The sequence below is a fragment of the Xiphias gladius genome, chromosome 7 (genome assembly GCF_016859285.1).
Source record: "Xiphias gladius isolate SHS-SW01 ecotype Sanya breed wild chromosome 7, ASM1685928v1, whole genome shotgun sequence".
Taxonomy (NCBI): domain Eukaryota; kingdom Metazoa; phylum Chordata; class Actinopteri; order Istiophoriformes; family Xiphiidae; genus Xiphias; species Xiphias gladius.
Genome location: NC_053406.1, coordinates 594,045 through 612,317, shown reverse-complemented (window position 1 = coordinate 612,317; position 18,273 = coordinate 594,045). Strand labels below are relative to the sequence as shown.

General features: G+C 39.6%; 1 protein-coding gene across 3 annotated transcripts in view; it reads left to right on the top strand.

Moving 5' to 3' along the window:
- ulk2 (unc-51 like autophagy activating kinase 2) overlaps nt 1–7,759 on the top strand; it is a 43,978-nt gene extending 36,219 nt beyond the window's left edge. For all 3 annotated transcript variants that reach the window (XM_040130158.1, XM_040130159.1, XM_040130160.1), the window contains 10 exons: nt 611–876; nt 975–1,153; nt 1,891–2,000; nt 2,253–2,390; nt 2,635–2,876; nt 3,013–3,191; nt 3,344–3,462; nt 3,720–3,877; nt 4,129–4,264; nt 7,134–7,759. In XM_040130158.1, coding sequence (XP_039986092.1) covers nt 611–876; nt 975–1,153; nt 1,891–2,000; nt 2,253–2,390; nt 2,635–2,876; nt 3,013–3,191; nt 3,344–3,462; nt 3,720–3,877; nt 4,129–4,264; nt 7,134–7,198 — 1,592 coding nt within the window. In that variant the 3' untranslated portion in view covers nt 7,199–7,759. The remainder of the gene's footprint in view (nt 1–610; nt 877–974; nt 1,154–1,890; nt 2,001–2,252; nt 2,391–2,634; nt 2,877–3,012; nt 3,192–3,343; nt 3,463–3,719; nt 3,878–4,128; nt 4,265–7,133) is intronic.
- The last annotated feature ends 10,514 nt before the right edge of the window (nt 7,760–18,273 follow it).

Below are 18,273 nucleotides of genomic sequence, written 5' to 3'. Positions count from 1 at the left end.
ACACAACTACACACATACATACATACACACTCCAAAGGATATACTGCAAAAGATTTTCATCCAAGTATTAAAAATAAACCTTAAATTAATAACTATGTCGGTGTGTCTAATTACTTTTGAGGCTCCGAAAGTGAGGGACTATGTATAAAAATGGCATGAAATCCATAAACAGGTAATGCGATATTTTTGTTAGCCTCAGCCAGACAGACAACAGTACTTTGTCCCCCTTTTTGGAAAGTCACAGTTTCAGGACTATTTTTCTTTAGTTGTTTGAGCAGAACCTCTGTGGTGAAGCAAAGCTTATAAAAGTGTTACCAGTAGCATCACTCCCTGCCACTATTTTTATGCTCCTGTGCAGAGCAAAATTTAGAGCTAAAGAGTGGCTACAGCTGAGAGACAAATGAGACGTGTCGTTACTTCTCTTCTGACCACAGAGAACGCACAAAGATGCTCTGTCCATAATCAACTGGTTGGGTAATTTGTATGATGTCTTTGACACTTCTGGTAAAAACTGTAGAATCAGCACTATATGGGTTTTTTATGGGAGGCTGTTAACTCGAAGTGAATTATAGTCCCTGAGTAAATTACAGTAACTTTCTCTACTTTCCAGGTTCCCCCGTTCCATCCTCTCAGCTCCTGGGGACTCGGCTCCAGAGTGCCCCCACCCTGACTGAGGTCTATCAGACCAGACAGAAGCTCCACAAGCAGCTGTCAGACCCTGTTCAGCCTTCCTCCTCCTCCTGCAGTCACTCCCCTCAGCTCAGCCGACCGGCAAACCTCGGCTCCTCCCCCACCAAATTGCTGGGCTCCTCCCCCCGTATGTCTGACTGGCTGCAGAAGTCCCCGCTGCCCACCATCATTGGTTCTCCTACCAAGGTGAGTAGAAATATTAGTAATTCTGCAAATGGTCAATACCAAATCAAGTAAAATATCAGTTTTTGAATATTTCTCTTTAATTTTTCTTCTCTCTTCAGATCATTTCTGCACCATTCAAGATCCCCAAAACTCAGGCATCCTGTAACTTGATGGCACTGGCAGACAGCCCTGTGCCCACCAAGACATTGGCAGATGTCCAGGATATATGTACCCACCACTGCAGCCCGTACCTCACCGGACGACCAGCTGCCCCTGAGGCCAGCAGAACTTTTGGCAGGTAGAGCTCATTAAAAGAAACACATCCTTTCTCTTTTTTTTCATCTCTTGCCTAGAACTACACTCTCTGTTGTGTTTCCTCAACACCCATCTCAGCTTCTACCTTAACTAAAGTAAGACTGATAAATAAATGTCCTTTAATGGCCATAAGTTCTTGCCCAGTCGTTGTTGTCCATATTGAATATGATAAACATGATGCTTATTAGTTGTTTACATATTTATTGTTCAAAAGATCAGTAGTACACTTGTGCTATGAGAACATTAACTTTGGACTGGATTCAAGAATTCTCACTTTCTTATTTCTTTATTTATTTTGCTGGGTTTAAATGAAGCATTTTAGTTTCACATTGGCTAAATTTGGTTTTAGAGCCATTCCTATGCAGGCAAAATATATTTCGAGGTCCAACATTAAACACTTGTAAATTGTTGCACTTTTTTGCATAAAAAAGTAAAGAAAGTGTAAAAAGCAAATTGTATTTTCAAGTTTATTCCATTAATCAGTTGTAGACCCTTGATATCTCACTCATGTCATGCATATTTACAGGGCAGAGTTTTTAGACAAAAGGGAACCAGCTTGGCACAAAGGCTTCTTCAAATGTAAATGGAGAATTAAACATTGTAAGAATGATGTAACTCAGAAAGTAAAATGTTGAGTCCCTCTGTGTTCCTCTCTACCATGTGATGTCAGTTTGTCTGCTGTTTGACACTGTGCTGATGTTATCTTTGGTTTCCCTGCAGGTCTGTTAGTACAGGTCGTCTGTCTGAGCAGCCAATCAGAATCACTCTGGGTGGACAGGCCTACCAGGGCAGCACTGACAGTCTGAACACAGAGCGACCCATGGACACAGGTATGAGTACGCTGCTGCACAAATTCTGGACACTGTTTACCACAGGCCTTAGTTCAGTCATTTAGTTAATATTTGGAATGACAAATGTCTTATCTGTGTTCTTCCATATAAAAACAAATCCTTTAAAAACATAATATCAGACTGATACTGTTAGTTAATACAGTGCACACACTGTTTTTATAGCTTTGAAGCTTAATTTAAATGTCAAGAACATTGTATAACAGAAATTTTCTAAATTTCTTATTCCAAAAGCCCCCGCAGGTCCTAGTGGGCTGGCTCAGGGTGGGTCAGCTAGTCCCCGTACCGTTCTTTTCACCGTGGGTTCACCGCCCAACAGCAGCACTCCTCCTACCTGCAGCCATCTTTGCACCCGACCACGCACCACCTCTGGTGAGGACCCTTCACCTGATCACAGCTAGTGTGCAATCAAATAAGCTGTTAACAGGTAGAAGCAGGAAAACTGAGACATTGCCTCAATGAGGGTAGCTGTCAGTAGTATTTACATCATAATTTGTTTTATGCTCTTACTGTCTCAATTCAGACCCTGTTTGCAAACACTTGACAAACAGAACTGTGGGAATGCATCAGAATTTGATAACATAAGTTATATCTGCCTCTTTGTCCATTTTCTCAGTGGGCTCCAACAGTTCAGCTGGCTCCCTGTGTTCCACCAGCGGTCGAATCTATGTTGGATCTCCCCCAGGCATGGCCATGGGCTGCTCTCCTCCAGGAGGTTTTGGAGGTGGGCAGATTGTCCCCGGGGCAGAGGGGACACCCAGCAGTCTGCGTTATGTCCCATATGGGACTTCCCCTCCAAGCTTGGAAGGATTCATCACCTTTGAAGCCCCTGAGCTGCCTGAGGAGACGCTCATGGAGGTGAGAGAGGGAGTCTGCCACACATTCATGATTTTTGCCTCTGCTATCACTTAACAGGGAAGTTGATCAGTTGGACAGCTTTGTGAATCATTGATATACTCTTTAATTTTTGGTGTACATCTTTGGTTTCATGCAGCGTGAGCATACAGACACACTGATGCACCTGCGGGTGATGCTTTCCTTCACCGACTGTGTCCTGGAAATGGCGGCAGTTCGAGCCGGAGGGACGGAGCTTGGTGTGTCGGCGGCCTCCCTCTACCCCCCCCAAGACAGTGTGGTTGTGGACCAGATCAGCCAGCTCAGCAAAGAGTGGGGGTAAGGAATGTTTTATGTCTGGTCTGACTTTGATAATCTCATACAAATAATAATATCATGTCATCTCAGCAGGCCTATTGTTCAGTGGTGTTGCTGCAGTGCTGAAGATTTTCCATGCTTCTTATATACTGTGGTTGTGCTGCCCTCTACAGGCAGGTGGAGCAGTTGGTGCTCTACATGAAGGGAGCACAGCTCCTGGCTTCCTCCCTCCATCTGGCCAAGGCTCAGATTAAATCAGCCAAGCTCAACCCTTCAACTGCTGTCAAACAGGGTAAGGACTTTTTAGTCTTCATCTACCATTACTGAAACTGACCAGTGCATTAAACTGGAAACTGGGTGAAAACTGCTGTTCACCCACTTCATCAGCAGGAGAGAGACACTGCAGTTCTGTTTATGTAACATACCTCTGTCTATTTGCTTAAGATTTACTGTCTATATATTTAATAGGGAGACAAATACAGTATGTATCCTTCCAATACGAGCGCACTTATGTGAAAAATACTAAACTCTCTCCCCTTCTTCTCTCAGTGGTGAAGAATCTTAATGAGCGCTACAAAAGCTGCATCACCCTCTGCCGGCGGCTGACTGACAAACTTAACCACTTCTTCTCTGATAAGCAGCGCTTTGTGGACGAGATCAATAGCGTCACAGCAGAGAAGCTCATATACAATCACGCTGTGGAGATGGTGAGTCTCAGACACAGCGCAGAAACACAAAAAAATCTTCTGGGTTTAAAGAGGCACAAGGAATTTAGTCTGGTATTGATTCTTATAATTTCAACCAAGTTTTTAAAATAGTACGCTAAGTAAATTTCAGCTGTGATCTACACTAGTTAGCCTAATGTGATGTTGTGTGTGTGTGTGTGTGTGTGTGTGTGTGTGTGTGTGTGTGTGTGTGTGTGTGTGTGTGTGTGTGTGTGTGTGAATGTGTGTGTCAGGTTCAGTCAGCAGCTCTTGATGAGATGTTCAAGCAGACGGAGGATATAGCCTACCGCTACAGCAAGGCCGCCATGCTGCTGGACGGCCTGTCCAAGATCCTACAGGACCCCACTGACATTGAGAATGTGGTCAAATGTGAGTACAAACTACGCTCTGACACATGCTCACATCTTACACATTGGGCCTCATGCAGGAACCACTTGTATGAACAGATTTGGTCCGAAGTGGCACGTACAAGTGATTTGAGGGAGCTTGTTGCATTCACAATTTTCTCGTATTTATAATTTTCTCTTAGGTACAAAAAAAATGTACGGGTGATCCAGACCTGTCATACGAGTCATCAACTGCCACTGCAGTCTGCCACTTCTCAACACAGGGAAAACACTTGTTTGACTTAATGATTATAATATTGTCATCTGAATGAATGTGGAGTTTAAATACAGTTAGGACCATAACTATTTGGACAATGACACAATTTTTCATAATTTTTCCTCTGAACACCACCACATTGGATTTGAAACAAAACCATCAAGATGTGGTTAAAGTGTAGACTTTCTGCTTTAATTCAAGAGGTTTACAAACAAAATATCACATTAACTTTTTAGGAATCACAGTCATTTTTATACATAGTCCCTCATTTTCAGGGGCTCAAAAGTAATTGGACAAACCAACATAATTGTATTTATACGGATTATTTTTAATACTTGGATGAAAACTCAAAGTCTGGAACTCATTGACATCACCTAATGCTGAATTTCCAGGCCTTTACTGCAGCCACCTTCAGTTGCTGTTTGATTGTGGGTCTTTCTGCCCTCAGTTTTGTCTTCAGTGGTGATTTAATATGATTTAAGTGTAGACTTTCAGCTTTAATTCAAGGGGTTTAACAAAAATATTGCATTATACATAGTCCCTCAGGTTTAAAAGTAATTGGACAAACCGACATAATTATAAATATAAGGATTATTATTAATACTTGGATGAAAATCCTTTGCAGTCAATGACTGCCTGAGGTTTGGAACCAATGGACATCACCAATTGCTGAGTTTCCTCCCTTGAGATGTTTTGCCAGGCCTTTACTGCAGCCGCCTTCAGTTGCTGTTTGTTTGTGGGTCTTTCTGCCCTCAGTTTTGTCTTCAGTGGTGAAAAGCAAGCTCTGTTAGGTTGAGGTCAGGTGACTGACTTGGCCATTGAAGAATATTCCATTGCTTTACCTTGAGAAGCTCTTGGGTTGCTTTCACTTGTATGTTTTGGGTCATTATCCATCTGTACAGTGTAGGACTGTCCTATCAGTTTTGCAGCATTTGGTTGAATCTGAGCAGATAGGATAGCCCTATACATTTCATAATTCATCCTGCTACTTCTATCAGCAGTCAAATCATCAATAAATACCAGTGACCCAGTTCCACTTGCAGCCATACATGCCCATACCATAACACTGCCTCCACCATGTTTGACAGATGATGTGGTAGGCTTTGGATCAGGAATTGTTCCTATCCTTCTCAATACTCTTCTCCTCCCATCATTCTGGTACAAGTTAATCTCGGTTTCATGTGTCCAAAGAATCTTGTTCCAGAACTGGGCAGGCTTTTTTAGATGTTTTTTGGCAACATCTGATCTGGCCTCTCTGTTCTTGAGCGTTACCAGTGATTTGCACTTTGTGGTAAACCCTCTCTGTTTACATTCAGGAGAATTATCTTTATTGTAGACTTTGACAATGATACGCCTACCTCCTCTAAAGTGTTGTTGACCTGGCTAGATATTGTGAAGCAGTATTTCTTCACCAAGAAAAGAAGTCTGATCATCCACTTTAGTTGTCTCTGTGATCTTCCAGGCCTTATGGTGTTGCTGAGCTCGCCAGTGCCTTACCTCTTTTTTTAATGACCAAATTGTCTATTTGTCCACTACTAAAGTTTCTATTATCTGTCTGATAGTGTTTTTTTGTTTTTTCAGCCTAATGAAGGCCTCCTTCATTTGCATCGACAATTCAGCACTTGGAATCAACTCCAGACCTTTTGTCTGTTAAATATGTCATAAAATAACAAGAGAACAGGTCAAACCTGGCAATGATATTGATTGTGAGCCAATTGTCCAATTACTTTTGAGCCTTTGAAAATGAGGAACTATATATAAAATTTTCTGTAATTCCTAAATGGGTTAATGTAATATTTTTGTTAAGCCTCTTGAATTAAATCTTAAGTCTACACTTCAGTCAAATCTTGATGGCTTTGTTTCAAATCCATTGTAGTGGTGTACAGAGGAAAAATTATGAAAATTGTGTCATTGTCCAAATACTTTCGTACTTAACTGTATGTTATAGATATCAAGTAATTATTTTATTGTATTTATTTATTTTTTTCAATAAAAAGATTTTATTGCCATATTTTTTTAATGGCAACTTACACAATTCAGTAGTTTCTAGGATCATTTTCCCACACATACAGCTGCCTTGATGAAGGTCTCTGTTTAGCATAATCCTCTAATGCATTCTCTCATTCATCCCTAACTGTCACGTCAACTTGACTGCCTCCCATTTAAGTCACAGACAGTTTTGTTTAAGCCACATATTTTTGGCATCTTATTACATGTCTAGTCATTTACTTTATAGTTCTTTAACGGTGATACCACTACTTTTATGGTATGTTTTCATCTTCTGACAGCAAACTTGAAGCTCTGCATTGTGAAGAAGTTCTTCTTTCCACTCTTGGGTAACATATTTGTGAATGAAACATCCATAAATACAGCAGAACAGGAAACCAATTTGCAGGCGTTGTTTATGCTAATGATAATGAACAGGTGGCATTCATCAGGTTGAAACGAGCAAATTAAAATAACGTAGTGCAGTTAGGAGAGTTTGCTGAATCTGCATTCAAAAATGTTCATGCATGAAGCCCATTGTGTCTAAGAGTCCTGCAGTCAGTCTAATAACTGTATTTCACTTATTTTACCTATGCTTGCTTTAATGACTTGTATTAATATGATCTTGTTTCGTGTATTTTTTCTGCAGACAAGGCCAGTGTGGACCGCAGGATCTCAGCCCTCTGCTACTGCACTGTCACGCTCTATGAGTAGCATGGGTCACATAAACACACAGGGACCACGTCCTTCCCCACAGAGCTACGGTTCCCTCCTGTAGCAGTTTAAGCACTTTTCATTTGATAAGTTTTGTCTGTATTTATCATCAGTTATTTTTATTGGCTGCATCACAGGCTGAACTGTGACAAGCCACGGATGCACAAATTTACAACCAAAGATGACCACAGATCCAGAAACTAAAGGCTCAACCCAGATGTGGCCATAATTCATGCACTTTCATGTGCATTTCTTTTGTTTCTTTTTTTGTACGCTATGATGGTGAAAAAACATTTTTTGTGTGTGTGTGTGTGTGTGTGTAAAAACTAATGCATGTCCACCTTTTAGTTTTTTTTACCAGAAGAAAAAGAGGATGACAGGACTTTGAGACTATGTTGTGACCATCAGGAGACTCAACTTCCACATAAAGCAGTTCATCTTCTAAAATACTGCTTACTATGTGATATTATTTACTCTGTTTAAGTTGTTATTGTTCTTATTTATTGGTTCAGAAGAACATGGATGTTTGAGTCTCCTGCCTATCTTTTTATATATATATACATATATATATATATATATATATATATATATATATATATATATATATATATATATATGTGTGTATTATAATATAAAACCTGAAGTATAGGAGTGGAAGGAAATGGAAGAAATTAACAAAAGGCTTATGTCCGCTCACTGTAACAGATCCAACTCACAAACAACATGGATATTTACATAAAAAAAACGGTTAAAGACACCAAACATCCATGAGAACAAAGGAACCTGTAGATTTGTAATTGTTTTTTTGTTTTTTTTTCTTGTGTTGATAGCTCAAGCACTTTATAGTGGATTGAGAGGAGGACACATGTCTGTACAAGTTCTGTAGGACGAAATGAGGGCAGGGGGAGGGTTTTCTAATCACTCCTGCTTTCACCGTCAAAACGTTTCTGCTCTGTGTTCATGATCAACAAGTTGACTGCATACAAATCCCATATGGCAGAGCAAGCAGGAAAAACAGATCTGGGAAGCAGTGCTGTCAGGCAAGACACGTTGGCTTTTGACACACTGGCCCAGCTTTTTGGGGCAGTGACTATCATAGAGATGCTTGACAGACCCACTTATCTCTGGTTCACTTTAAATACATATAGTTTATTCCACTTATTTTACACATTAGGATCAGTTTAGTCATCACAAGGACAATTACTCAGTCTTTGAAAACGGTTGTATAATTTAAATAATAATTTGTATAATTTAAACCTAAATAATGATGCCATCGGCGTTATCTCAGTTTGGGCTTGAGACTTCAAATGGACAAAAACCCTATGTCATAAACTGGGGTGTGGAATTTGACAGATAAAGGCATTAACCAGGAAGGCATGTTCTAATGGCAGAGTGGTATTATGGGAAACGTTGGATCTTAATGTGTTTTTGGAGCTTGACCCATTTTAGGGATTAAAACTCTTGCTTTGAATTAACCATTCTTTGTTTAAACTGTCTCTTGAAGTTCTCCAGCTTTATGAAAATGAAATGCTAACTTGGTGGAATATCCCTTCAATTCCAAACACAGTAGTTGTGTCTGGCATGTGGAAATAATGGGCTACAGTTTGAGTGTAGCCATTATTAAGCTTACCTTTTCTCTACCAGGATGAGATTGTTCTCAAACATCAAACAAACATCATTTAAAAAAAAAACAAACAAAAAAAAACTTGTAGTTTGATAAATGGAATAAGAATACAGGGCTTGGAAGCTTTGATTGGCTGATATCAACTTGGTATTAATTTTGCACTTTAAATGCAGAGCTGTCACTCATGAAAGCAAATAGGAAAATCTGACGGGTGATTCTCACATTGTTTGCATTGTTCCTCTGTTTTATAGGAAGGTAATAGACTCATGGTGACTTGTTGATCATGTTGCTTAAGGTGAATGTTTCACTCTGCTCACATTGTCACATTGTAGGTTCAGATATTCAGAAAAAAACCAGACCTTGAGACCCATTGCAGTGGTAGCAAGCCCTTTTCCTGTCACCAGAGCAGTGCTCAACAGCAAGTTAGGTGTCCACTCTCACCCGTGATGGAGTGAATTTTCAAACTGACTGGTCATATTACTTGACAAGTTACCCTGGATAACAAGTTTAATTTTACTAAAAATACTACAGCTTTTTATGTTTTTCAGTATCTGTAGCTATTTTTTTTAACAAAATTTGGATGTTTGCAAACTTGTATATATTTGTATGTAGTTCATGCAATGATTCCTTTCTCCTTTTTATGGGAGGGGAGTGAGTGTGTGTGTGTGTGAGATCAGTTTCAGTTTTGGGGTTGTTGATGGCCAAAACCTGTCAGTCAACGAGCACAAATCTTGATATATAAGTAGATGAATTTAATACATTTTATTCATGTCTGCCAAGGGTTTGATAAGAAAACCTATTTAGGCACTACAGGGGTGTGCCAAAGAATAAAATAAAACTTGTGGCAGCTCTGAAACTTAGAGAACTCTTTCTAACAGGACTGTTCATTTTTGAGATCAAGACAAACATTTGATCAGTGGATCTTAGGAAATTTTCTGAAATGAGTGTGATGTCTTCAGATTTTGTGCTTACTTCCCAAAATTTTGTGAGATTTGATTTGTCACAATTTGCACTGCCTGGCATCCACTCAGTCCCTCTGCCTCCCCTCAAGTTTGCTATCCTCCCAACAGTGTATGTACTATATGTGTGTGTATAGTGTGTGTGTGTGTGTGTGTGTGTGTGTGTGTGTGTGTGTATATATATATATATATATATATATATATATATATATATATATATATAGAGAGAGAGAGAGAGAGAGAGAGATAGATATATAGATATATATATATATATATATATATATATATATATATATATATATATATATATATATATATATATATATATATATATATATATAAAATGTGTGTGTGCATTTGCCAGGTGTGCATTAAGGCCAGTAGTATACAGTTAATGATGGAAAAGGAGGTGTCGTCTTCTTGTGAAAACAGACATAGGCCTACTCCTCTGTACAGGTGTGAATATATTCTTTTTCTGTGTACAAAGGTGTGTAAATACATTCACAGGCACCCAGTGGACTCTGGGTTTCTCAGATGTACTGTTCTTTTTTTTCTAAACATATCTGGGTTTCAGTTTCACTCATCCACATTAAGCCTTTCACTGCACACAGAGTGAAAAGGAAAAAAATCAAAGTGATAGAAACGAACGTGAATCTTTGCTCTGTACCATTTTATCCATGGACTGTAACTGAAGATGGACTGTTTTAGATAAAGCATGGGTACCGAGTCTGTATATTACTCTGTAGAACCTCTAGAATCTTGAATGTATGAACCCTATTGTTTCACGCCTCTCCAGCTTGATCTGAATGCTAAGAACCCCACTGTCAATCACAACCCTGAAAATGCAACACTTTCCAAGCACCGATTTTTCAAAGTGAAATGTTAACGTTACACTTGTCTCTCACCAATAGGTGTGTCTCTTTGTTTGTTATGGAACTCAAATACAGTCTTTGTTATTAAAAAAAAAAAAAGATGTTTTGCTGTGTTTTATTTTTTCAGTCTTGGTTCTGTATAGATTTCCCAGATTCTGAGTTTCTAGATTCTAGGGCAGCACGGTGGTGCCGTGGTTAGCACTGTCACCTCACAGCAAAAACTGGGGCCTGTTTGTGTGGAGTTTACATGTTCTCCCCGTGCCTGCGTAGGTTTCTTCCAGGTGATCACATGCAGTTTAGGTTCATTGGTGACTTTACATTGCCCGTAGGTGTGAATGTGAGCATGAGCAGTTGTTCTTCTCTGTATGTGGGCCCTGTGATAGACTGGTGACTTGTCCAGGGTGTACCCTGCCTCTCACCCAGTGTCAGCTGGGATTGGCTCCAGCCCCTCCGCGACCATCAAAGGATAAGTGGTATAGCTAATGGATGGATGGAGTATATCAGATGTGCCTGATACTAGTAGTGCTTAAAATAATTCAGCAACAGTGTCATTATAGTTTCTTAACTCCATCATATAGAGTATACTGTGTACAGTGTTGTGTAACACAGCTGTACAGGTGTCAGTGCAAAGTGTGACAATTACATCTGTAGATAGAGCAGTTTACATTGTCCATATATCCTGTTCTAATGGCTGATAGTTATCACCTTTGCTGATGAGACACTTTTTCAGGGATAAGTTTTCTTAAGGTTTAACACTTAAGTTTTTTTTTCGTCTTTTTTTTGAAAAAATAAGAAAAGAAAAGGCAAGTTATCAGCATTATAACAGTGCTTTTAAAACCTCTCATGGCTGCTGCTCTTAGTGATTAAGGTGTTCGGCTTTCCTTTTTCCCTTTGAGATTTTAAATGTGTGTTTCCTGTAACTGCACCTGTGCTACAACTGTTGGACTGAAACTGCATCATTAGCTAGGTTTCATTTCTTCAGGCATGTCTTGAAGAGCATTTGTCACATAGGGTCTAAAAAACACTTTTTGACAGGCATTGCATGCCTGACTGTAATGTTTGCTGGGCTGTCCAGTTTTGAAATGCCTTGTAGAATCATATTTGATTGTAGGTTAAGCACATTAATTTAAATTGGCCTTGGATGTCAATATAGCCCAGGTAAGATATAGTAATAACAGGCTGGCAGCCGATAGGTCCACAGAATTGTCTGATATGGATTTTTGAACCCTGGAATACCTGGATACCCGCAGTGACTTGACCTGGTTGCTGATAAGGAAGACTTACTAACGGGAAGTTTGGCAGAATTTCCTAAATACTAATTTCTTGACAATCCACATTTAAAATATACCTGCATACAATGGCAACATGAAAACATTCGAATATTGACTATTTACTATGGCAGATGAGGCAGTGAAGAGGTCGTTAGATTTAGGGTGAAGTCAAGGTCCGTACAAACAAGTTCCTTGAGTCTAGGACAACAGTCAGGCCTGTTAACTGTGCTCCAAATCCGCAGCCTTTGGCTAAATTATTGTTTCTGTTATTGTTGTGGTTGGAGGCGCTCAGCTGACTGTGTGTTGTGCTGATTGCTGCTTTTCCTCCATTGACACACCTACGGACCAACCTCTGTTGAGCTTTAGCCCCTGTAACAACTCGACGTAATAACCGTGTAACTAGTAAGTAGTTAATACTAAAACTGGTTAGCCTGGAGGAATGACTTGGAAAGGTAAAATGTATTTGCTATAGCTTGTCTTCCTGTATCATTTTATTAACGTTACATAGCTATTAACACTTACATATTTGCTGTAGCTTTAGTAACAGTTTCCAATGCTATCAGTTACTGCTCTTAGCAGCCAAGCTAAACCAAGTTCCACGATACAATAATTAATGTGTGTTGTATGAACGAGGTTCGTCGTTTATAGTGACTATTATGCCTGTTTCACTGAATGTACAGTTAATACTGCTAGGTCTAACTTATTTGGCGTTTATGAAGGTTTACATGGAGTCGGCTCCAAACTAATTGACACCATTTAAAAACGGCATGTAAACTTTGCGAACAGCCGTTTGCATATCACAGCTCAACAACTAACATGGCATATCATTAAAAAACAGTAGGCTAACTTGTCTGCATTAGGATGCTTCGTCAACTTTTGTGTTTAACGCTTGAGGCTTTGAGTTTATAATCTTCAATAGTTTTTGTGCTGGGATCATCAGTTGATATAGTTCTATTTTCCAAAATCATAAGAATATGGGCAGGTACACGCTGTCGGCTCTGAGTCTGTTGTTATCTGTATGTCTGTTGTTATTTCCGTATAAAATAATTTGGTTAAAATGATTTAATAATCAGCAAGTACTAGGTGTATGTTTCATTTAGGCTAATAAGGCTACCAGGTGGAGGGCACTGTCGCGGATTTAGTTACTCTGGAGATAACATGCAGATTTTATTCCCCACGACCAACTGATTGGTTGAAGAGAAGGTACAATATCAATCGACCAAGATTTTCTTTGGTTGACTACAGCCCTAGTTTCCATCTATTCAATTGTATTTTTATCTTTTGATGTAGTGCGACATATTAGTTTGCATCATACTGGTAAGATCTGCACAGAGTTTTATCCCAAGGTATAACATTTTTGTATCTATACATCTGAACTGCAGTGAACTAATTACTCCCCTATGACAAGTTCTCGATACTGGCCTTACCACAGGTTTGCTCCTTGTTTTGTGCCCTGTGACAGCTTAAAGGAGGGTGATAGCAACCCATTTGTAAGGAATGATCTGTGGGTCTGCATATATCACAGTAATCCAGTTTATTACCACCCTGCACACTGCCCTGTAGTGTGCAGGGTTGTAATAACGGGTTTGAGCTCCATCACCATGAAGTGCTAGACTTCCAGTTAATGTTATCTATATTTATTATTTTCACGCTCAATAAAATTGTCGTTTATGTGCTGCAAAGCATTTTCTTTCTTGTTTGTTTTTTCATACATGTAGGGGTGTTTTTGACAGTGAATTAGTATGCAGCTATCTGATGTCCCCTATACTTGAGTTTATGTGGTTTCTTTGATAGTTAACATTATTTTTGCAACCACATCACTTATTAAACAGCGTTTAACAAGACCTAGTACACCTCCTTGGTGGAGGTCTGTGTTTTACTGAGCACATATTCTAGTAATTGAAATAATTATTGACAAAAATGTACATGTCATGATTGGCATTACCAGTACTGATTAAGTATAAATTGATCATTTATAACTGGTTTTGTGGATCTGCATACTTGTGAACACCTCTTTTTTAGCAGTTCCCAAGTTATAGTAAAGTTAACATTACAAATGTGAACGTACATTTGCATATAGAGATGTTTGCCACATTGGCAAGTCAGCTGAAAAGATAAAGCCAAATTAAACATTTATCATTGCCCTTAATTGCCTCATCAAACTCCAAAATGCTCCTTGGTGATCTGTGGGATTTGTCAGCCACACATTTACCAGGCCCAGGTCCTTTATAAATTGGTGTATTGCAAGTCTATCCTTTAGAACTTTTTGAGAATATGTTGTCGTATCCAATATAGCATCCAGAATCTCATTAAAGTCACTACCCAAAATTATATGCCCATTCTCCACAGCTCTAATAATCTCATTAACTTTATGAAAAAAATCTGCATCCTTCTGATTTGGAGCAGAGATCGATATTCCCCCCATTAATCGTGGCCTCCAAACAGATAATCCTCCCTTTGTCATCCTTGTGTTCTTTCAATTCTCACAAAATTTTATTTCTTATGCACAAGTATTGCCATTCCTTGTTTCTTACTATTATATGAACTACTAAATAACCAATCTCTCTTTCTCTATTTGGCAGTTTCCAAATTTGTAATGTGCTTCTTGTATAAATGCAACATCTGCCTGTTGTGATTTGAGATAGAGCAAACACTTTGTTACCTTAAAGCTCCATTAATATTTCATGAAGCCTTAAATCTCTACGCATATTTCTTCTCCATCATGTGCTTCCCATCTTTAAAATGACCATGTACATTTGGACCCCTATTCCAAAGATATCTTGTGCCCATTTTAACCCTCATATCTCTTCCCGTTGTAGTCGAGAAGGACCCCCCTCTACCTGGTCCATGAGGCGCTTCCTGCAGTTGCCCGAGACACCTCCCAAATCCCCAATCCTGAATATAACCGGAATATAACTTGACCTAATTTTGTGTCCTTTTTGACAGCTTCTCACATCTGTTAATTTAAGGCAGAAGATACGTGAAGCAGATATCATGAAGAACCGACAGATACAGAAATCCAGAAATGATAAGTGTACACTGCAAAGTAACCCTCCTAAATAAGGATAGGAGGATATAATGGTGGCAAGTTCAGCAGCCTATGATCCAAGTAGAATTATACACCCCTTCCTCCTACAGATATCAGTGCTTTTGAAAAAACAAGAACGACTTTCTAAAATGATATTTTATTGGATTGCGTTTACTCTACATATACATAACAGGAGCATCTTCTATAATACAATGTAATTTAAGGCCAATGCAAACCACAGCCTAGAAGTTATAAAAGTAACCACCTCTTTGTCACAGAATCACTCCCAACGAAATAGGAACATTTTAACATTACAACATTACATGCTAGACCACTGTATTACATATGATGTAAAGGTTTCTGCGAAATTCTGGAAATGATTAGCTGAAGGCTTGGGTGGAGGCAGATTGGAGGAAATCCATTACATCAAAAAGTAAAGCTGCATATATACTTGGGGATTATGGTGGTGGTCACAGCAGTTTTGTCGGCACAGGTTTTCATTTATAGTTAAACACCTATGAGAGATTTTGCACCAACATCTTACACAACGCTCTCCACCATCATCATGAAAATACCAAGTGAAGGAATATCTTTTGGAAGAATGATGTTCCGTCCCTTCAGTAGAGTTCCAGAGACTTGTAGAATCAATGCCAAGGTGCACTGAAGCTGTTCTGGTAGCACATGGTGGCCCAACACCTTACTAATACACTTCATTTCGGGTTTTCCTTTAATTTGTCACCCATCTGTGCATTGTAGATGATAAGGCATTGTTTCATTTAGTTCATTATATATCCTTACATTATTTCATTCACTTTGTGACTTTGTGAGTTGACATGGAAAAGATTGACTTGTCTCATTACTGAATCGGAGACTACTGCTGTGTAATTTCAGAGTTTAAATTCTTTCATTCGCTGTGATCGAGAACAGCGATTATGGCAAGCAGAAGGTTTGCAGAGGAGATGGCTCTGTTAGATGACCTATATGATACCGAAGTCTTCAACTTGCTTCATGTTGTTGTCATGAACATTCTCCACTGGCATTAGAAAACCTGTAGGACAAAATAAATGGGGACCAGTCACGGTTTTTGTGGTCCTTCTGTGATGACTGCATAGCCATCTTAGCCCCAGCATATAGCAACATCTATTACCAGGTGCATGTCAGGTCCGTTGAAGCCTACAGCAGACGCAATGGCGATTATGTGTATAGGTTCTTTTGGTACGCCATAGGGTCTTACAGTTTTTTGCAGTCGCTTACAGACTAAAATTAAAAATAACACACAGTCAGTGAAACACTCAAGGAACAAAACTTCAGCCCAGATCTACAACAGCAGTATTTAACTACTACAGTATTTAAACTCCACATTCATTCAGAGGACGAAATTATAGGAAGAGGGAGAGTGAGGATGAGAGGGGGAGCCCAAAGAGGAAGAGGGGTAGGAAGAAGAAGAAGGAGAGGCTGACATGGAGGAAGATGTGGAAAAAGAAGACGAGGACCAAATTTGTTAGATGAGATTAGAGCTCCATTGGTTGACCATGGTGTAAACCATGAGACGACAATAAGAGACGCTAGATAGCCCAACCTCAGCACATACACTGCTGCAACAGTAATTGGGACATTTCGACGAACACAGGTGAAAAACAGCTTTTCTCTACTGTCTACAGTATACTCAGTACAATGTAGCCTACTACATGCACTACATCAGTACTTTTTGGATCCATTCACTATATTCCATGTTTGAAACAATGCCATGTATGTTTCCTGTGACATTTTACATGTGTTTTGATTGGTCTACATAGGATTGAGGGTTGAGAACATCAAGAAGGAGGGGGCCAATATTCTCAGAGGAACAAGAGAGAGCTATTGTAAACATGGCTTTTGCCCATAATGCCTAAAGTGCACTTCAAAGAAATTTAAAAAAAAACAAACATCTTCAACGACCACACAGTTTTCAAAAATGTCAATCTGGTCTCTCTAGCAACACTGGGGCGAATCCTTAAGAAAAACATCACATACACATGAAACAACTCTACCAAGTGTTATTTTAAAGAAATTCTGAGAGAGTAAAAGACCTTTGGCATTGATATATGGAGTAAGTAATGTAAGTTCTGTATGTAAGTAATGTACACTTCAGTATTGTTGACTACACACAGAAACTTTTTACATTTAAGTTTATAGTACTGAACTACACAATGTTGTCTTTTTTTCTGAGAGTTTTGAAAATGGATTCTAATGTAATCCCCCATGAGTTTATATTCATAGATAAGGCTGGATTTAACTTGACCTGAAGTAGGAGAAGGAGAAACATCATTGGCCACAGAGCTATTTTGAATGTTCCAAGCCAACCTTGTGATAACATCACAATGTGCGCTGCAGTCACACAGAATGGGGTCCCCCACCGAAATGCCAACTTAGGTCCTTACAACACGGCCCACATACTCACATTTTTAGACAGACTACACAGCATCGTCACAACAGAAGACCAAATGGATGCAGTGACCTGCATAAAGCATAAAGCATTACTGACATCAAAACTAAACCTTTTATTCCTAATTGGACTGGATTGGTATATTTTTGTCCCTTTACCTGCATCACAAATGCTGTCAAGCCAGCCAATATGGCCAGCAGTTCCATGCAGTGCAACCTCCGCACATTGACCTGCTAGAGCAGAAAGAATCGAGCCCAGCCCAGTTTCTTGGCAGTGTGCGGGGGGTAATGCATGCTGTTCATGCCCTCCATCTTCAGCTGCTTGATCAGACCGCTGCGTAGGTGACTGAGCTGATCGAACCTGTGCTGGCTGTGGTAGCAGTCCATACCACTGTTACCTGAGGAAGCGGTGGGAGGATAAGTCATAAGTCAGCTTTGTTCCTGCACATAAAAAAGAGGATAAGTTGCTGCAGGTGCATTTCACATTCACATACTAACCAACTCCCCCAAACGACAGAGCACTAACAGTTAAGTGGACCAGACAGTCATTAGCCAGCAGAGCTCCACTGGATGTCTCAGCTATCCGGATAGGTCAGGGCAAGTCAATCAAACAGAGCAGTATGGAAAAATGTGGGACACCAAAATCAGGGACAGAAATATTGTCTGAATGTTAACTTGAATGAGGGGGAACAAATGTGTCTGGTGATGTGTTTTACGTCGTTGTCATGGGAGAGGTCATAGACAACCAGTGGTTTCTCCTGCTTGATAATACGTTGGATGGCCTTGTCTACGGTCACTGTGATGATGGGCAACAGTGGCCCAAAGATCTCCTTCTTCATCCCGTTAGATTCCCCTGTGACATTGTTCAACACAGTTGGGGCTGCCAGGGCACAGGAA